A 22,755-nucleotide genomic window follows, 5' to 3' on the forward strand; every position below is an offset into this window, starting at 1 on the left:
GGCAAAGTAATGTCTCTGCTTTTCAGTACACTGTCTAGGTTTGCCATCGCTTTCCTGCCAAGAAGCAATTGTCTTCTGACTTCATGGCTGCAGTCACTATCAGCAGTGATTTTGGAGTCCAAGAAGAGAAAATCTGTCACTACCTCCAACTTTTTCCCTTCTATTTGCCATGCAGTAATGGGGGAGGATGCCATGATCTTAATTTTTTTAATCTTTAGTCTTAAACTGGCTCTTTCACTCTTCTCCTTCACCCTCATCAACAGGCTCTTTAGCTCCTCTTTGCTTTCTGCCATTAGAGTGGTATCATCCGCATATCTGAGGTTGTTGATGTTTTCTCCTATCTATCTTGATTCCAGCTTGTACCTTACAGTTAATTCACAGAGAATACAGCTCATTGTATATAGCTCACTATTCAGGTTCTCTTGTCATTTTACTAAGTTCTATTTGTGTAACAGTCTTCTAGCTTGAGATCTTTAAGAATAGGCACTTATGTTAACTCTTCCTGGCACATTACTTAGGTGCTTAACTAATTATATTAAACTAATGAAGGAACCTTACATATTTTTATTTACCCATGGAGGAACTTACTTGTAAATAACATAGATAAATCCAACTGCAACAAAACAAATGGAGTTTGACATTAACATATTTTGGCTACCAAGCCTCAATTCCCCCTTCCTAAAAAGTACAAATTTCTTCAGAGGATTTAACTTTCCTCCATTGCATACCATCTTCCTGAGTGATACCCACCTCCCATTATGAATGCTGGACAACAAACTGTCACATGACTTAGCCTGGTCAATCAGACGTCTGATTCTGATTCTTGAACAGCATATACTGATAGAGCAAATAGTTGGACATCATCCATGATGCAGAAATGTACTGATCACTTCTTCCCATGGCTGGCCATTGTTCCACTTTTTAGCTCTACTAGAATTCTCAAAGTTCTTTTTTATTTGCAAGCTTAGACCCCCAGAATTTTCACCTTAACTCTTTGAACCTATACATTATAGCTTCCCCAAAATTACCTTTGAATATATTAGCAAATTAGTTTCTGATGCTTACAGTCAATAACAGTAGATATACAATAGCAAGGATCAAGATGAAATAAGAAACTCAATTAAGTGAAACCAAACAAACCAAAAGTCAGGTGTTCAGTATGGCCTGACAAAATACTTAAATGCTAGACATTTTTATTCAGCCTTAAGTGTCATCCTAGGACCTCTCTGTTCCTTGATATCTGGGAAAAACTGGATGGAGTCTCTCAATTCTATATCCCATAGTAATCTTTCTCCCAGATTTCTGAAATTTCCCCATTTATATTCTTCTCCCATCCTGTGATTTTTGGGGTGTCCATTCTCACACATTCATTCTCTCTTCCAAACTACATTTACCAAGACAGGAATGTCAGCCATCTCACCAACTTACACACACACACTCATATAGAATATCTGTAGTATAGTAGGAGGCAATGTGATTTTATGACCTTGAGCAGGTTGCTTAACCCCTTTGTACCTTAGTTACCACACACTGTAAAATGGATGATTGTTTTAAAAATTAAACGAGATAATACATGTTAATTTTATAGCTTATGATGACCTCATACATAGTAAATATTCAACACTGATTTCCTAGCCAAGCTAGAAAATTCTGCTCTAGAACTCAGTGCTGGGAGAGGTCAGCACATACATCATGCATTTTAAACAAACAAAAAAAAATATGCAACCTAACTCCTCTCAACATTTTACAGCCACCACACAACTAGATACTTCACCTTCTGCTAAGCAGAATCCAGACTCTCCTTCTTGGAATTTACTTTTTTCCTACATCTTCCTCCTCTGACCACTCATTTTCCTGTCTTGAGTAACTTAAAAAATTCCTCTCCTGTACCAGGAACCCAGGCCCTTTGGCTTTCACTCTATATGGACACTTTACCAAATGAAGACATTTCCTTACCAAAGAAAGAATTTCTGGTCTCTACTCTTCAAATGACAAAATTTATTCTATCTAGTTATACCTAGAATATGGGCTTTTGGACCCTAGTCATCTTCATAGTACCTGTGTGGATTTTTTCACATTTATTTATTAATGAATAGTTTAAAAGTACATAATATTGTTTTCCAGCTTTATTGAGATATAATTGACTTATAGCACTGTATAAGTTTAAGGGATACAGCATAATGAGCTGACTTATATATACCATGAAATGAATACCACAATAAGTTTAGTGAACATCCACCAATGCATATGGGCTTCCCTGTGGCTCAGATGGTTAAGAATCCACCTGCCATGTGGGAGACCTGAGTTCAATCCCTGGGTTGGGAAGATCCCCTGGAGAAGGGAACAGCTACCCACTCCAGTATTCTGGCCTAGAGAATTTCATGGACTGTACAGTCCATGGGGTCATAAAGAGCTGGACACAACTTGGTGACTTTCACTTTCACCATCTCATATAGATACAAAATTAAAGAAATAGAAAAAAAAATACTTATCTTTGCCATGAAAGTTCTTAGGATTTACTCTCAACAAGAATGAAGGCAATTAAAAGATGCCAACCCCCAATTACAGGATAAGTTTAACTACAATATGATAAATATAATTAACACAGTTGTATAAAACCTTCCTTCAAGTAAAACTTACTTTTAAATTTTAAGTAAATGTATTTTAGAAGAAAATTCTATTTCACTACTATCAGTGGCAAAATAGTATTAAGTTTAAATGTTAGTCTCTCAGTCATGTCAGACTCTTTGTGACCCCATGGACTGTAGCCCGCCAGGCTCCTCTGTCCATAGAATTTCCCAGGCAAGAATACGGGAATGAGTAGCCATTCTCTTCTCCAGGGGATCCTCCTGATTCAAGGATGGCAGATTCTTTACTGTCTGAGCCACCATTACTTGCCACCATAAGATTACCTTAAAATACTTACTTTAAAATAAAACAGATGTTCATGTGCCACCTAAAATCATCATGCATTACTAGTGACCCATATATCAAAATTTGGTAAATAAATATCCTTTCATGGACACCAAGAGTGTGGGCTGGGAAGGAAATGTGTGGAAAGTCTGTTGTATTTGCATATTACTAATACTGTGGGTATGGAGAGGGATTGGGTGAGGGTGAGTATATATTGATGGGATCAGTTTAGAAATCAGACAGAGAGGATGGTCCAGAGACAAGATTCTGAGGACTGATACCATCTTGTATCCTGCATTACAGTTCTACAGCACCCAAGAGAAAGGCTAATGTTAATTTAATTGAATTGTATTCTGCTATTAGAATTCAAGGCCACTATAAATAAATGTTGAAAATCTAGAAATGTCAGGGATCATGCTATCTGAATTATCCAAAAAGAAATACATTTTAACCAACTGATCCACTTTAATACAGTGTCTGAAACTTAAAACAATTTGATAAACTTATCACCATTGACATTGCTCACTTCAGCCTTTTAATTAATAAAAGTAAAATGGAAACTCTTTAGATTCCATTATGCTTTCTCTGTTCAAATAATGTCCCAAACTTATAGAGGAAAATTAAACATGTGGCACTAGCCTAAAAATCTGTGTTAAAGTTCTAAGGCTCTGCATCAAGTCAGTATTTTAGGTAAATAACAAAACCCATGATGTTTCCATTGGGAGAGAAAAATGCTTTATTGCTGAATATAGAGTCTCTGTGCATACCTAAGTGCACTAGAATGTCACCCCATTTGAAATATATGTAGCACAATGACTGGCTGATCAATAACTCCTATTAAGTACCCACCAGGTGTCAGGGATTATTCATGAGACATATTCGACCCTTAAGTATCCCCTGGGTTAGGGCGATAGTACATCTTTGCAACTCCAGTCACATTACACTAGAGTTTCTGTCAAGATGTTTGACAGCTTCATTTTGTCACAGGGATCTCCTACATCAAACACAGAGGCACAGTGCTCCTGATCTATAACTGAAATGTGCTTCCCTACAGATCTCAAATGAAAGAAAAACTGCTCCTGTGCTTGTATCAAGAGTGTATTTTTTGAGGATGTCTTCCAGCTTTTGATATCAATGATATCTTCAGCCTCAAACACCAATTCATAATATTTAAATCTTATTGAATACATTTTTTCACATTATTTGGTTGTACCGAATAAAATGCAGCAAGCCTTTAAGAAAACAACTTCCCTAGGAGTCATCCTATTATTTGATCTCTAAGAGTTGCAGGAAATTATAGGAAAACAAAAATAATTTAGCTTTATTGTAACTATACCATGCAACCATTATGCCATACAATAAAATGACCTGGTTGATAAAAGAACCAGCAAACTAGCACTTGTCACAAAAAGCTATTGAAGTATCTATCTAAAGTTTAGATACACACATAAATATTCTTAAGCTATTTTTACCCCCATTTAAATGCATTTTCTTCCTTCCTGTTACAGAGATGAATATTTTCATGCAACAGCATCTCCTGTAACACTAACTTTTAGCATAGGCATCTGGAATCATTTACAGCTATATTATACTTAACATTTAAGTGTAAATGAAATAAAAAAATTAATAAACAGTACCACACTCATGATTATATTGATATATGAAATGTTGAAGAAAATATACATTTATTAACTTTGTAACTCTACCCAAACAGATTTTTCAGAAGTCTTAGAGTTCAAATAACCACAATTTATAGCACAACATATATAAAAATGCAACATACCTCACATTAGCATCAAGTTCGTCCATTACAGGAAATAGGCATGGGTGAGTTGGATATCAGCGCCCACTGGGTACTATAACAGGGAAATAACAAAAAGGGGGTTAGACAAGAAGGCAATGTAGAAAAATAAAAGTCTATTAGGGGAAAAAATGCCAAATAATCATTGCTTCTTAATAATTAAGACTTTTGTACAGGATTGGAAAAGTAATAAACAATATTACAGTAAAAAGTTATTGGCATACTGAGATATGGCATAGATGAGTGCTGCATCAAAGAAACACACAGATGAGTTTCTTTGCATTTGATTAATCTCCTAGAGATTAGAACATAAAGGCATTTCTTTTTACTCCATGTTTAACTTATTTATTTATTATTTTTTGCTCTTCCCATAAACATACTTATTTATATGATCTACATTAGGACACCAGCTGGTGAAAACTTAGAACACTGTCTAAGATGATCAGCTATCTTGTTTCCTACGAGAATTTTTCAGGTTGCTATTTAAAAAACCCTTTTTGAGGGTGGATAATCATATCTCTTTGAGACTCTGTAATAGTAAACTCTTGAGAACCCTCTTCCTAGGAAAAAAAAAAAAATAGGTGTGCATGCATACACATACACCTTTTCTGGGGAGCCCACAATTCCTTGAGGCCTTTCCATGAAGCCCAGGCTAAGGACTCACAATCGAAAAGGAGGTCAACTTTCAAACTACTGATAGTTCCTCTAGCACAGACCTTTAGAAGACCTTACACTCTTTAATGGACAGACACTCACTGATCTCCACCAAGTCAGTCCTCTGACCTGGCTGTGTAGTTTCGGTTCGCAGAAAAATTCCTGTATTTCTCACCACATTTATTCCAAACCATGATGAATCAGAGAACACAGGGGCAGAGGTCAGTCTGTTTCTTTTGAAGTTACCCTAAGCAAGACACTTTTTCTTCTAACTACATCATCTATTCAATACTTCTCAATAAACAGAAGGGATGGGAAGAGATGATCTCTGGGTTTACTTCTAGCTCTGATATTCTATAATTCCATCTGCTGGCTTTCTAGTAAAATTTTACAGGGAAGAAACTGTAAATATGTTTATGTACATAACACAACCATGAAAGTCAGCCTGAGTCCTGGGATTCCTTGGTCAGCATGAACCAAACACATATGTCGGCAGCCAGGAAAAAAATGACAGGCCACCAGAGCTGGAAAGGACATAGATTTCTGTGTGTTTTTTTCTGTGTGTTTTTATTCTTTAAAACCTGTAAGATTAACATGGGCACCCATGTGCATTTGTGCATCTATGACAGGTGTGAGGAAGGCTGAGCCTACAGGGCTCAATTCCCTACTCTGACCTCAAGCAAAACACCTCTGTCTACCTCTATCTCTTTTACATTCTGAATCTGGAATAATCTTTTATTTGAAATACATAAGTACAAAGCCCTAAGCACTGAAGTAGTGGGATTCCACCCTTTGTACAAGTCTATCTAGAATCATTCCTGAAGTGAAATGATATGTGTGCACATCTATTTTTTTCTAGGCAGACAATGATCAAGAGTTTACTAGATTGCCAAAGGGATATGATTACCCACTTCAAAGAAAGAAAGTGAAGTCGCTCAGTCATGTCTGACTCTTTGCGACCCCATGGACTGTAACCCATCAGGCTCCTCCGTCCATGGGATTCTCCAGGCAACAATACTGGAGTGGGTTTCCATTTCTTTCTCCAGGGGATCTTCCCGACTCAGGGATTGAACCCAGGTCTCCCACATTGCAGGCAGACGCTTTTACCGTCTGAGCCACCATGGATAAGCCACCCACTTCAAAAAGAGCTTAAAAAACTGAAAATACTCATACTATTTTAATCATAGCAATACAGTAACCTATTTATAGTAGTTAGTCCTAATGCAGATCATATAAATAACTGATGTTTTTGAAGAGCAAAAAATAACAGATTACCATTCATCCCTATGTCTTAAAATACAGTCTATTTGCTAAAGAATCTCAAAGTTATAGCTTCATCCCAGGCCCTTCCCAGACTCGTATCACCTGCCTGACATCTCAACTTGGATGATTAAAAAGAATTTCAAACTAAACTCATTTCCCCTCCAGCACAACGAGATGCTCCTCCCCTAGCATCCTCCATCACAGTAAATAACTCCACCATTTATCCAGTAACACTTTTTTTTCCACACCCTATAACCAAACTATTAGGAAACGCCCTCCTCTACTTTGAAAATGATTCCTCAATCTGAATTTTTCTTTCATTACCTTCAAAACCGCACCTGATCCAAGCCACCATCTCCTTTCCCACCTGGTGTCCTAACCACTCTCCTAACTTTTGTAACTGGTCTCCTGCTGGCTCCACAATCATCTCTTCTCCCCACAGTAGCATTTTTGAAATGGAAGTCAGATCATTTCTTGCCTATATAAAATACTAGTGGCTTACTGCCACACTTAGAATAAAGTTTAAACCCCTTATCAGTTTGGATTTTGCTTAATAGGTAAAATTCAAACTCATTACATGGGTCACAACTTTGTCTAACTCAATAAACTATGAACCATGTCAGATAGGGTCACCCAAGATGGACAGGTTATGGTGGAGAGTTCTGACAAAACATGGCCCACTGGAAAAGGGAATGGCAAACCACTGCAGCATTCTTGCCTTGAGAACCCCGTGAACATTATGAAAAGGCAAAAGGATATGACACTGAAAGATGAACTCCCCAGGTCGGTAGGTGCATAATAAGCTACTGGAGAACAACAGAGAAATAGCTCCAGAAGGAATGAAGAGGCTGAGCCAAAGCGGAAACAGCTCCCAGTGGTGGATGTGTCTGGTGGTGAAAGTGAAGCCTGATGCTGTAAAGAACAATACTGCATAGGAACCTGAAATGTTAGCTCCATAAAACAAGGTAAATTGGAAGTGGTCAAACAGGAAATGGTAAGAATGAACATTGACATTTTAGGTATCTGTGAACTAAAATGGACTGGAATGGGCAAATTTAATTCAGATGACCATTATTTATACTACTGTGGGAAAGAATCCCTTAGAAGAAATGGAGAAGCTCTCATAGTCAGCAAAAGAGTACAAGAAATGCAATACTTGGGTCCAATCTCAAAAGCGACAGAATGATCTCTGTCCATTTCCAAGGCAAACTATTCAATATCACAGTAGTCCAAGTCTATGTCCTAAACCACTAATGCTGAAGAAACTGAAGTTGAATGGTTCTATGAAGACCTACAAGACCTTCTAGAACTAACAGCAAAAAAAAGATGTCTTTTTTATCATAGGGGACTGGAATGCAAAAGTAGGAAGTCAAGAGATAACCAGAGTAAGTTTGACCCTGAAATAAAAATGAAGCAGCGCAAAGGCTAACAGAGTTTTGCCAAGAGAACGCACTGGTCATAGAAAACACCCTCATCCAACAACACAAGAGACGACCCCTATACATGGACATCACGAGGTGGTCAATACCGAAATCAGATTGATTATATTTTTTGCAGTTGAAGATGGAGAAGCACTATACAGTCAGGAAAAACAAGACTAGGAGCTGACTGTGGCTCAGATCATGAACTCTGTATTGCAAAATTCAGACTTAAATTGAATAAAGTAGGGAAAACCGTGAGGCCATTAAGGTAAGATCTAAATCAAATCCCTTACTATTATACATTGGAAGTGACAGATTCAAGGGACTAGATATGATAGACAGAGTGCCTGAAGAACTATGGATGGAGGCTCATAACCTTGGACAGGAGGCAGTGATCAAAACTATCTCCAAGAAAAAGAAATGCAAAAGGTAAAATGGCTGTCTGAGGAGGCCTTACAAATAGCTGAAAAAAGACAGAAAACAACAAAATTCTGTAAAACAACTATCCTTCAATTAAAAAATGAATAAATTTCTAAAAATTTTAAAAAAGAAGAGAAGTAAAGGGCAAAGGGGAAAAGGATTGTTATACCCATCTGAATGCAGAGTTTCAAAGAATAGCAAGGAAAGATAAGAAAACCTTCCTAAGTGAACAATGCAAAGAAATAGAGGAAAACAATAGAATGGAAAGACTAGAGATCACTTCAAGAAAGTTAGAGATATCAAGGGAACGTTTCATGCAAAGATGGGCACAATAAAGGACAGAAATGGTATGGACCTAATAGAAGCAAAAGATATTAAGAAAAGGTGGCAAGAATACACAGAAGAACTACACAAAAAAGATCTTAATGACCCAGATAAACATGATGGTGTGATCGGTCACTCACCTAGAGCCAGACATCTAGGAGTGTGAAGTCACGTGGGCCTTAGGAAGCATCATTACAAACAAAGCTAGTGGAGGTGATGGAATTCCAGCTGAGCTATTTCAAATCCTAAAAGATGATGCTATGAAAGTGCTGCACTCAGTAGGCCAGCAAATTTGGAAAACTCAGCATTGGTTGCAAGACTGGAAAAGATCACTTTTCATTCCAATCCCAAAGAAGAGCAATGCCAAAGAATGTTCAAACTACTGCACAATTGCACTCATTTCATATGCTATCAAAGTAATGCTCAAAATTCTCCAAGCCCAGGCTTCAACAGTATGTGAACCGAGAACTTCCAGACATTCAAACTGGATTTAGAAAAGGCAGAGGAACCAGAGATCAAATTGCCAACGTGTGTCAGATCATAGAAAAAGCAAGAGAATTCCAGAAAAACAGCTACTTCTGCTTCATTGACTATGCTAAAGCCTTTGACTATATGGATCACAACAAACAGTGGAAAATTCTTAGAGATGGGAATACCTTACCTGCCTCCTGTAAAATCTGTATGCTGGTCAAGAAGCAACAGTTAGAACCAGACATGTAACAACAGACTGGCTCCAAATTGGGAAAGGAATACATCAAGGCTGTATATTGTCACCCTGCTTATTTAACTTATATGCAGAGTACATCATGCAAAATGCTGGGTTGGATGAAGCACAAGCTGGAATCAAGACTGCTGGGAGAAATATCCACAACCTCAGATATGGAGATGATACCATCCTTATGGCAGAAAGTAAAGAGGAACTAAAGAGCCTCATGATGAAGGTGAAAGAGGAGAGTGAAAAGTTGGCTTAAAACTCAACATTCAAAAAACTAAGATCATGGCATCCGATCCCATCACTTCATGGCAAATAGATGGGGAAACAATGGAAACAGTGAGAGATTTTATTTTGGAGGGCTCCCAAATCACTGCAGATGGTGACTGCAGCCATGAAATTAAAAGACGCTTGCTCCTTGGAAGAAGAGCTATGACCAACCTAGACAGCATATTAAAAAGTAGAGACATTACTTTGCCAACAAAGTCTGTATAGTCAAAGGTATGACTTTTCCAGTAGTCATATATGGATGTGAGAGTTGGACCATAAAGAAGGCTGAACACCAAAGAATTGATGCTTTTGAACTGTGGTGTTGGAGAAGACTCTTGAGAATCACTTAGACTGCAAGGAGATCAAACCAGCCATTCCTAAAGGAAATCAGTCCTGAATATTCATTGGAAGGACTGACGCTGAAGCTGAAGCTCCAATACTTTGGTGAACTGATGTGAAGAGCTGACTCATTAGCAAAGACCCTGATGCTAAGAAAGATTGAAGGCAGAAGGAGAAGGGGACAACAAAGGATGAGATGGTTGGACGGCAACACTGACTCAATGGACATGAGTTTGAGCATGCTCCGGGAGATGGTGAAGGACAGGGAAAGCCTAGTGTGCTGCAGTCTATGGAGTCACAGAGTTGGAGATGACTGAGTGACTGAACAACCAGCTTATCACAGTCTGAGCCCAGCTCCTCTCCAGTGCCCCATCCACTCACTGCCTTTGTACTCACTGCTTTTGCTTTTCTCATTGACCATCAATGCAGGCTCTCACCTCAGGGCCTTTTCACTTGTTTCCTCTCCCTGGAAAGCTACTATGTAGACCACTCTGTTAGTTCCCTAGGGACACAGCCCAAATGCCACTTTCCTGATGACTTAAGTAAAATTTCAGACCTCATTTTCTGAACATTTCTGTAATCCACTCTTTTTTTTCTTCTTAGTACATACATTATATATACTCCTTTGCTTCTTTATTAGTGATCTATCTCCCTTACTAGAATGTAAGTTTCAAGAGGGCATAGTTATATCTTGATCACTATTATAACATCAGTGCCTATAAAAATGCCTAACATACTGTATCCCCTTCATAGATATATCTTGAGTCAACTAAGTAGTTACTTTGTTTTGCAAATGAAGAAAGTGAGGTTTGAGAGCTTGTGACTTTCCCTCTGGGAGGTAGAATATGAACCACTCCAGAATAAATATAATTTTTAAAAATATAAAAAATCAGTTCCTCTTATTTATTTACTCATTAGTATTAACAAGTGCCAAATGCTGTCCTTTTCCTTCTCCTCCAACCTCTGAGAATTTATTGTTAGATGGAGAGACTAAGAATCAAAGAGGTTAACTGACTTGCCAAAGTCACATAGCTAGTACTTAACCAAACTAGGAATTGCATTCAGGGCTGGGAATTCTGAAACTCAAGCTTTATCTTGCATAGTTCTTTTCATCCTATCACTGTTGCCCCCACTGTTAAAAAGGGAAACTCCTCATGAAAGGGAACATGTTGCTTTAATTTTCTGCTAACCATTTATTTCCTCTTTCTCTGAGAATAATGCCTTGATTTTCCTTTTGGGAACCCCTCCCCTGCCTCAAGCCCACTGATGAGCACCTGACCAGGACTGGCCAATCAGAACAGTTCATTCTCTGGCCCCAGGGATTCATTAATTCACTGGCTAGACTGTAAAGCCAGCCCTGAGATATTTGCTAGAAAGAGTCTGTCTTTCTCCTGGTGTTGCTAAACTTTAAATTTAAAGCTGATGGTGGCCAACCATGCCACTATGGGGGAAATTTTGTCTGAGAATGAAGTTAATACCAATGGAAAGCAGAGTTGTAACACAGAGATTGCCATATCCTGATGAAATAATTTGAGACTTAAGGTCTAGCAGTGTCTTATGACAGTTTTATTCTTGAACTTCCCAATTATACTGAGCCAATAAATTCTCTTTTTTCACGTTTAAGCCAATTTGAGTTGGGTTCCAAGCGTTATTTGAAACAAAAAAAATTCTTAGAGATATACAGGAAAATCAATATTATATTTGTATATAGATTAGAGGGAAGAAAAGCTGGAACTAAAAAAAAAAACAGTTAAAAGCTAGCTTGAGTCACTGAAACTGCATTTGAAAAATGTTACAACATGAGAAAAACTGTATATACATAGCAATGTACATTATTATATTTTGCTCATGGAAACTCAGTGAGCAAATTTTAAATGACTGCCATTTAACAAACCAGTGAGAACATGCATTTTGTTAGAGATAAAGGAAGAATAACAAAAGAGAAAATGGTGATCAGTACCTATCCTAAATTGATTCATTGATTACAGTCCACTATTTTTTGTCATGCTTACCAGGAATATCTAATCAGAGCTGATTATAGGGACACCAGCTGCTGGGAAGAATACTCAGAGTGACAGGTGTGTGTAAGGAACCATGCTTTTATTTTACATACTTATGTTTCTGACACCTTAACAAAACACTACCTAGTTAATTAAAAGCACAGTCAACTGAGTATCTCCCATGCTCAGATATAAGCTATGTCACTTCTAAAATTTCTAATTTATTTATTTATCTTATTTCTAATTCAAATTCAATTAGACCGTGTATGTCTGTGGCACACATGCATGTGTATGTGTGTGTTTTAATGACAGTCATACTGTATCCTCATCTCCTTCGGAGAAACAGTCTTAGATTGTCATAACCAGGGGAAGAAAAGCAGAGCAAGTCCTGGGGAACAAGAGAAAGAGGGAGTCAAATAAACCTTTCTAGCATTTGAGGTATAAATGAAGGTCTCAGTATTATCTCAGCAGTAGGAAAAGCTCAAGCCACTAATCATTCAAAACACTTTGCCATAAAAGTAAAGATACAGAACCATGCAACTTCATCAGATTCCTTGAAGCTTCTTTTCTTTGCTGTATACATTGAGACTTATCTTTCCTTAAAAGGGGAGGAGAAGGAGAAGAAAGAGGTGATATTCTTCGTGCCACCAAGTGCTGATTCCAAGCCTTAGTTTTCTGACTTACAAATTGTGAATAACTAAAGGGTGAACCCTGAAGGTAAGCACATCTCATCTTTACCTGTGTCCTTTTACTGAGAATTCTCTGAAAGACTTCTGTGGAACAGTTGTTAATGGTTAACACAAGGCGTGTACTTGCATCTCTATTATGAGGAGTGTGAGCACAGGGCCCGCCTGTAAATAGTCCTCACCTACTGGAGTGAAATATCGATGTAGGCTGGTGCAGTGCCAGCATCTGCCAACTTGGAGCAATGTCATAACTCAGCTTGCTTTGTTGCACTTTGGTTTTTTTCTTTGGTTTTGGCTGCATGAGCGTATATTCATGCATAACTGTTCGAGGACTGACCACATTTCTTTATAGAGTATGCTTCCATGGGTTAAATTTCTACATCAAAGGGCATATTCCAATACCTTTGTTTTGGACAAGTGTCAGGAATAAGTAAAACATTATTTATCTTAGTTGCCAAATTGAGAGGGGGAGCTTGGCACGCTGGAAAGAACACTAGACCAGGAATCACTCAGCCTGACCCACTACTAACTCACTGCTCCTATTCCTAAGCAAGTTTGTTCATCAGTCTGGGTCTCAATTTTCCCAACAGTAGAATCAACTGGGCCAGACAGTACTAGACAGGCTGAGCAAAGGAAGAAACTTCAAGTAATTAAAACTTCTTAGAAGTTAAAGGAAATTTTGAAAAGGTGAGTTGCTTGCCATTGGAGGTATTTAGGCAGCATATGGGTAATTAAGGATATCTAAATGAAGGATATAATTCTGGTGACTGGTGACTGGTAAGGTTTCTTCCAGTGCTAAAACTGTAGCACTGTGATACTCTATGTTAGTTCTGCTCAAAACCCCAGCAAGAGATCAAGTGTTTTAATAATTTTCCAATTAAAACAAATGCATGCTCAATTCACCTATACTGTCTCAAACAGATTCCATCTCCTGAGCATTATCCCAGTCATTTCTGAACAGGTAGGACTAAAAGAAGAGCACAGAAATGTATTATTAACTAAAGCCAGATATTTGCTAAGAGTTGGCTGTCAAATGCTTATTGTTAGCCTCATTACCTCATTACCCTAACCCAATACCAGCCACATGTACCAAAACAGTCAATCTCACCAGGATCAAACACACAAGCATTTTCCCCAGAGTCTTCTGCATCCCATGGTGATCATGATTTCCTAGTTACCTTCACTGTGAAAGAGACTCAGGGATAATCTGAAAGACTGAAATTGTATAAATTCTCAGTAAATGGAAGAAAAAAAGTCTTCTCCTTGGCTACTTACTAAGACTTTGTTTTCTGGAAAATGTTTGGAATCAATAGGATGCTGGCTCAGAAATTTACTTCAATCAGCTGATCATACTCTCTAAAAGAATTTCACTATAAATTAGTAAAAATTCACATTATTTGTTTATCTAGATGCTTTCCCCTTGGAAGAAAAGCTATGACTAACCTAGACAGCATATTAAAAAGCAGGGATGTTACTTTACCAACAAAGGTCTGTCTTGTCAAAGCTATGGTTTTCCCAGTAGTCATGTATGGATGTGAGAGTTGGACTATAGAGAAAGCTGAGAGCCCAAGAATTGATGCTTTTGAACTGTGGTGTTGGAGAAGACTCTTGAGAGTCCCTTGGACAGCAAGGAGATCCAACCAGTCCATCCTAAAGGAAATCAGTCTTGAATATTCATTGGAAGGACTGATGCTGAAGCTGAAACGCCAATACTTTGGCCACCTGATGTGAAGAACTGACTCACTGGAAGAGACCCTGATGCTGGGAAAGATTGAAGGCAGGAGGAGAAGGGGATGGCAGAGGATGAGATAGTTGGATGGCATCACTGACACAATGGACATGAGTTTGAGTAGGCTCCAAGGAGTTAGTGATGGACAGGGAAGCCTGGTATGCTGCAGTCCATGGGGTCACAAAGAGTCGGACACGACTGAATGACTGAACTGATTGAGACATCTAAGTGATGGTAGTTCACAAGTACAAATGTGCATAAACCATGAAAAAAATATCTGTATTCTAGGAGTTGAACCTTCATTGCAAGTGTTTCTTTCTAGGACTGGATGTCAAAATGCTATTTGTGCTAAGTCATCTAGAAAGATTCGGTCTAAATAAAAAGCTGTCTCATTTCCATAGCTGAAAATCCACACAGATGCCAATTCAGTTACACTTAAGGGACTACTATGCTGATATATACAATTAGCATGAAAAATGGCTTTTAATTTTTTTTCAAAATAACTAAAAAAATATTCTTCCTAGGTAAGTAAACATTTCTCAGCTGGAAACTTTAGTCTTTTAATTAAAAAACTAATACTGAAAATAGCCCTTAACCAATGAAAGACTATTTAAGAGGCATACTCATTCTATCTTTGGGGGGAAAAAATGAATTACAGGAAATGTAAAGGAGGAACATGAATGTCCATTTCATGTAAAACTGAATGAAGTATATCTAAAGCATTTCAAGAAATCATATTTTTTATAAGGCACATATTCTCTACCACCACAAAAGAACATGAAGAAGACAGTGACATTACAAGAAACCCGATCCCAGTAAATGTGGATCTGGGTATTTCATAAAGAAAAAGATTCAAGGGTCATTTATTTACATATTTACTTTTCTGATCACTTGATTACTGTCCCACTCCCAGCACAGTCACAGGTTCTACAAGGATGATCTACAAGTGCATGATCAGTATTTCTTGAATGAATGGCATGACATGATGTGAAACTTCCACTTGATAATTAGAGAAGGAATTAGACTTGTCTTTGAGTTGCCAAAGGGGAATCAGTGGGAGTCTCAAGAGAAGTTTGAGCCACACTGTGAGGTGGGTCATTTAACACAGAGCTGTCCAATTATTGACCTGTATGCTTTGGCAAGCAACAAGGTCCATCTCAGTGGGAGGCTCAACAGAAGCCAGAAAACCATCTGTCAGTCACGTTTGAGGGGAAGAGCAAGTCTTGGATGATTCTGAATTCTGATGAAATCCAGGAATGCAATGAAAGCAGAACTAAATAAGAGACTGTTTACTGTACAGTGGTGGTTCTCATGTTTAAGCATGCACAGGAATCACCTGAAGGCTTGTTAAAACACAATGACTGAGCACAAGCCTCAAGTTTCTGATTCGGTAGGTTTAGAGTGAACAAACTGCATTTCTAACAAGTTCCCAGATATTGCTGATTCTACTGTTCTTAGATGACTCCTTAAGGTAGAACATAGATTTTGCAAGTATGGTTCTCATACCTCCTGGAAAAAGCACATGATATTAGGCAATAGGTGGACAGAAGTACCATTGGATCATGTGGTAAAAAATGTGATTTTTTTTGGTTTTCTATTTTATTTACTGTTATTTACATTGAAGAAAAGGATTCATAGATAGCTTATCGTCAAGTCCTTCATATTTGGTAATCTCTCTTTTATAATTAAAAAAAAAAAAACAGGTCAGCGTCTCACAGTCTTTTGTTAGAAGCACTGCTGTCTTTTGGCTTCCTCCTAAGAAGCAGATCTTGAAGTGAGGGTTAAAGAGATGCACATAGTTGATCTGACAGTTGCAGGTACACTGGCAGGGAAGTAATGATATAGGAGAGAGGATGAAAGGCAGCTTATTAAGCTACTGAAGCTTAATCCCACTGGGAAGTTCTGGGAAACAGTATAAAACATATGCCTCAAAACTATCCTGAACAAGTGGGGAGGGAACTGGGATACTGATACTCCCACAGCCATTAGGTATTGCTTAAGAGCCATCCACAGGGGAACATGGATTCCTAACCACCGTCAGTCATTGTGCTTGTAAAAAAGGTTGATTTCAGCAGACCCAGGGCAGCCCTCCAAATATTATGCTGGTTCACCATTGTAAGTCAGGATGGTATACACAGAAATGTTGAGAGGATCTGTAGGAAAATGGGAGGAAGAGTTGATAGTTATCTGCTCCAACTATTTAACTGAAATCTAATATGTTGCTTTGTGTGTTTTTTTGTGTCTTTTTTACAGTTACCTTCTATTTCTTTCAACTCATACTGGTTTGCACTTATACTTTTCTTTCTCTGTAAAATAAATTTATCTAAGGAAAACTAATTGATCTAAAGGAAAATGCTATGCATATAATGTTCTAAATGCTTGCAAGAGAAGGTGGCAGTAATCACAACAGTAGTTACTCCCAAGTAACTGAAGTTTGGGAAATTCTAGCATTGCAGTTCAAAGAAGAAATTGGCAGCTTTTTGTTTGTTTGTTTGCTTGTTTTGTTTTCTGTAAAGGGCCATTTAGCAAAGATTTTAGGCTTCTTCAAGCATAAGGTCATCATCACAACTACTCAACTCTGGTGCTACAGTGTAAAAACTGCCACAGACAATACATAAATAAATGAGCATAACTGCTTTCCAATAAAACTTATTTATGGACACTGAATTTGAATCTTTAACAATTTTCATGTGTCACAAAATTATTCTTCTTTAGGTTTTTTTCAACAATCACAAAATGTAAAAAAACATTCTGAACTTGTAGGCCAGTCAAAAACAGGCAGCCAGTCACATAGTTTGCAAGCCCCTGACTCAAGGCATCAATTACCACTACACCTTTGACAAATTGCTTACTTTCTTTAGCTTCAGTGACTTCATCTGTATAATAGGGGCAAGGGTAATACCGATATAACAAAGTTACTGCAAAAAATAAGTAAAAATGAATACTTAAAAAGCAGGTGCCCAGAGATTTCACAATATAATGTTAGCCAGCTACTGTAGCAAGGCTGGTCTCCAGTTTGGCAGTTCCTCAGTCATTGGAGTCTGAATGCTTCATACTCTGCTTCTCCACAAAGGCAGCTAAGCATCTGGGGGCTGATCTTCCCTACTTTGGGATATGGTTACAGAAATTATTCCTCTTCTCTATAAAATAGACCCCTGAAACCTGAGCCTGGAAATGCCCAAAGGGTTTTGTCACCATTGATTTCAGAGGCCTAGAATTGGGAGCAGGTCAAGCTAAAATTTGCATTCCATCAAAATTAAGCTTCCAAATTAGTGTTTTAGATCTTGCAGTATTATGTTGCTGACAGTAGTGGTTCTCAAACAGTAGATTACTTAAAATCACTTGCAAAACTGAAGGTTTGGGTGCCTCATTCAAAGCATTTCTGAATCAGTAGGTCCAGGAATCTGCATTTTAACAAATGTCTCAGTGATTCTGGTGCAGATGATTCATGGAGAGCAGTTTGGAAAACACATCAAGGTTGGATTGCAATCCACCAGGTGAGCACACTCTTCTGAAATCCTCTTTCATTGTTTTCCTATATCTGTTTAAATACCTCATCAGCTGAGAAACCAAGATTACAGTATTTGCTACACTCATACCGAAAGAAAGATCTCTGCCAGCATGTTTATCTCTTCTGTCCCCACTCTTTTCTAATTCTTCTAAACCTCTTGGAGTAGAGAACAGTATATACAGAACTCTCTACTCCAGATATCATGTGCTGATTAGCATATACAATTAAGCACACCAGTGCAATCTCAGAGGACATGTGCTATTTAGAGCTTAGATGTAAATTCTTGAGCAGAATCTGCATCTTTACTGGACTGATAAGATGTTACCTCCCAAAAGGCTGCTGCCCACAGTTTTCTACCAGTAGTTTGCAAACAAACCTCTTGGAAAATGTAAAATTAAACTGTAGATTTTAAGGGGGCCCACTTAACACAGATAAGACTTCTAGGGTAAGAAGCAGGAGAAGAATAATGTTTCTATAACTGATACTTTTTAACACATACTAAGGACCAAATTCTTCACATGCATTACCTCATTTCATCTTCACATTATGCTACAAAGGATGCTACTACAATTATCCTATTTCACAGATGAGAAAACTGAGGAATAGAAAGAAGATATTATCCAAGGCCACACCATAGCCCAGACCTTTCAACCATTAAGTTATCCCATGAATGATCTAGACCTCAATAGTTCCCCGCCTCAACTTTTGCAGCTCAGTTTTATTAATTAATTATTTGTGTAGCTCATTAAAACCTACAAGAAAGTCTACTGACACTTGAAGAGAAAACTTTTTTTAAAACAAAGTCCAACTTTGCTCATAGCAGTATGTGACACTAAGTTCCTCATTTTGCTTCCATAATCCCCAGGTCTCCAGCTGTTCAAGGTAGTTTAGATATCCAGCCCACCTGTCTTGTAGGTCTGCTATTACTCATGAAGTTCAAATAAGATAACATATGTGAAAGTCCTCTGAACACTGTAACAAGTTATCTAAAATGATAATTTCCCAGCCTGTTGTTTCCACAAATTATTTTAAAATGTTGAGAAGGAAGAAAAAGTGTATTAGTTCTGCAAAAATCACCTGTGTCAAAAATCAGATTTTTCCAGAGATTTTGTAGGTTATAAAGCACCAGATCTGCAGATATTTGTGGAGCAGAAGAAACCCTGCTTCTATGTGGAAAGTAGACTGTTTATCATGGTTCAATGCAATGGAAATTTTGGGAGCTTGAGAATCAGATGACCTGGTGCTAGTCATTGCCCTGACACTAAGCAACCTTGAGTGAGTCTTTCTTTCTGCCCTTCCAGGAGAAACAATACTGCTTGGTGGTTAAGAAAATGGCTTGGGGGAGTCAGAGCTCCAGTGATAATCGACTGCCTCCTCATGAATGACCTCGGGTAAGGCCTGTCACCTGTCTTGGTCTCAGTTTCCCCGTGATAAAAATGAGAATTAGAAACAACAGCTTACTTTGAAATTATCAAAAAAAAATTAATTGCTGAATGGATAGAGGAGTGAAGATAGAAATATGATAGTTTTTAAAAAGGAGTTAGTAAAATATTATTACAGAACCTACTTGGTAAGTATTTTGTATTCACTATACAAGTCTTTCAACTTTTCTCTTAAATATTTTTTTACAATAAAATATTGGGAAATAAACCTAAACCCCCCAAAAGGGTTGTTAGAAGAGTTGAATGAGATATAGAGCTCTCAGCAATGCTCGTGGTAAGTGCCTGGCATACTTTAGAAATGATTTGCTATACAGGTAGAAGATGGGACAAGACGATAGATTCCTTCAGCTTGTACAATCTGTGAGCTAGAGCTGTTCTAGGTGAGCCAGAGACACGACATGCCTCAGCAGGATAAGAAAGCAGGCCACATGGTACAGAAATCGGATGGATAGAGAGGAGCCAGGATGCAGTCACAGAAGTATCAGAAACCAGGGTAGAGACAGAGGGAAAGCGTAAGTTGCTCACTCATGTCCAACTCTTAGTGAGTCCATGGACTGTAGCCCGTCAGACTCCTCTGTCCATGGAATTTTGCAAGAATACTAGAGTGGGTAGTCATTCCCTTCTCCAGGAGATCTTCCCAACCTAGGGATCGAACCCAGGTCTCCTGCATTGCAGGCAGATTCTTTACCATCTGAGCCACCCAGGGAAGCCCAGGAGGCATGCACAAATGAAAGCTGTAAGACCCTACACAGGGAAGGTCTAACATGGGCGAACCTTGAAAATAAAGGCAAGTGGCCATTACTACATGCCAAATTAACGTGCTTCTCTCTCAACTATCCCTTTGGTAGGAGAAATGCATCGGATTTAGAGTCAGACCAGAGCTCAAATCCAGTCTCTGCCAACTAATTATGTGACAACAGGAGATATTCACTCAAGCATCTTCTGGATCACTTTTACTAGGAATACCTACCATAGTACAAGAGTGAGCCCTGGCAACCACTTTTCTGCTATAACCTTGGGCCATCAGATCCTTTCTCTTGAGAATTTGAACCAAGAGACACAATCGCGGGAATATGTCACATTAACTGAAGAAGAATGGGGAAAAGATTGTGAACGCCTGGAACTGAGTTCTCTGGAGGTGACCTTGTTCCCATCTTTCCCGGGGTCTAGTGCCTTGATCTACAAGAAGCCTCATTATCCTTCCAATAAATTTCACTTTTTGTTTAAGCAAACTAATGTGGCCTTTATTATATACGAGAAAATTATATATATTTACTAAGACAATTAGCTTTCTAATATTACGAGAGTTTAAATTTCCAGGCTTTGTTTTCCTCGTCTCTGCACAAACAAACCTCATCTCTCTGTGACTGATGGAAAAATAAAAAATAATAGGTGTAACAACTCCACAGCACAGAGTAAATATTCAATAAACATTATTTAAATTGCATCTGAGCTTCAGAATCACTGAATCTTTCTAAGTATTTGGAGACACCTTGTTTAGGTGGAGGATGTGTGGTCCTGCAAAAAGAAACACATGCTTGCAGTCAAGAAGAAGGAAGAGGTTGACTGAGTTTGAAATTTGATTTTAAAGAAAGTTTTCTGAAATTTAAAACAAATTAATCAGTTACCTATTACTGTTTTGACTTGAATTTCTGTTGGGTTTCTTCAGTGGGCTGGTACTGATTTAAAAGGGAAAAGAAGTATAAAGCAACAGGAAACAAAAGCTGGATGCAGAGGTAACATCTTTCTTAATCTCAGAAGGACTGGTCAGAATTTATCTGGCAATAGATAAGATTTTAAAGTACTTTTTATTTGGATTATCCTGTGAATAATGAAGATTTCTGTCACCCAAATTGAGCAATAGGTGGAAGGAGGGAACAAGAAAAGATCTAAGATCAGAAATATTAACCCAGAAATACCATAGCTGAAAAAAAACAAAAGGTTTTTCTGAAATTCAAAATGAAAGGCTAAGTGAGAGATGTCAATTAGTCCCTAGCAACTATTGTTCTTTTAATCTTGCTGTGTTGATTCTCATAAATCCAAATATTTAGTTGTCTTAAAAATAAGATAACTTTTTGTTTAAAAAGTCTCAGGTAGGTGGGTCGTGAGCTTTATTTGGTTATTAGGTCTTAAGTATGTTATTCCCAAATTGTGGTCCTTGGACTAGCAGCATCAGCATCTTCTGGGAACCTGTAAGAAATGCACATCCTCAGACCCTAGCCCAGAAACACTGAATCAGAAACTCTCAGAGCAGGGACCAGCAATCTGTGTACTGATATAGGACTTGCCTTGGATCTTCAATTGGTAAAGTAAAGTAATTGGTAATTGGTAAAGTAGTCCTTCTTACTCTGACTGTATTTAAGGTTAGCCCTATTGATAAGCCTGTTTAGTAGCTATTTATGTCACATTTATATTTCCATCTGTCCAAATGTATACCACTTTCTAATGCCCCATAGTATAAAAACAGCAAGCAGAATGGACGAATGAAAGGGCAGGCCAAGAAGAATACAGAAGGAGGGAACTGATAAAAGTATGGTGACTTTATTTGGGTGATAACATAGATACTTAAAGTTTAGATAATAGTAAGGACTTAATGGGAAAAATGTTTCGTCATTGTTTGCTTCCTCCTGCCATTCTTCCTTTTCTCTGAGCCCTTCTCCCCTAATTTAACCAAGGCCGCCACCACCTCTCTCACTCTGCATATGCCTTAGAGCTATTTCTAAATAACCTCAATTACAGAGACAGAAGACAAAACAGGGAAGAAGTCACAATACATCAGCTGAACACAAATATCTACCTCACAGTCTCTAACTTACCTAGAATCAGTTGATTCTACAATTGAACTACCCCATGTTTAAGATCCTTTCTACCCTGTGACATCAAGATCTCATTCTCAGAAGGCAGTTTAATATGGAGGTTTAGAAGAAAGACTCTGGAGCAAACAGCCCAACCCCAGGTTCACTGCTTTACAGCTGAGAGAACTTGGGGATGCTATTCCATCTCTCTAAATTTGAGTTACCCGTCTATGGGGTCGCAGAGAGTCAGACACGACTAAAGTGACTTAGCAGCAGCATCTCTAAGATGGAGGAAATAAAGTATCTCTTTTAAAGGATTCTTAATGCAGATTAAATGAGATTATCCATGTAAAGCATTTAGAGCTGTGTCTGGCACATAATAAGGGCTGGATTAATGTGAGCTATTAGGATTATTACTATGTTGTCTCTAAAACGTTTCTCAGCCTTTAGCAGCATCTTGAGCATTTCCAGACAT

The 22,755-nt window shown here is 38.1% G+C and overlaps 1 protein-coding gene across 12 annotated transcripts in view; it reads right to left on the minus strand.

The window, feature by feature from the left end:
• Positions 1 to 22,755, minus strand: part of HTR4 (5-hydroxytryptamine receptor 4) — a 183,750-nt gene that overhangs the window by 155,267 nt on the left and 5,728 nt on the right. For all 12 annotated transcript variants that reach the window (XM_043913219.1, XM_043913213.1, XM_043913223.1 and 9 more), the window contains exon 2: positions 4,697 to 4,769. Coding sequence is in view for 6 of the 12 variants with exons in the window: in XM_043913223.1 (XP_043769158.1) it covers positions 4,697 to 4,722 (26 nt within the window). In the remaining 6 variants the exon portion in view is untranslated. The remainder of the gene's footprint in view (positions 1 to 4,696; positions 4,770 to 22,755) is intronic.

This window comes from Cervus elaphus, chromosome 9 (genome assembly GCF_910594005.1).
Source record: "Cervus elaphus chromosome 9, mCerEla1.1, whole genome shotgun sequence".
NCBI lineage: Eukaryota > Metazoa > Chordata > Mammalia > Artiodactyla > Cervidae > Cervus > Cervus elaphus.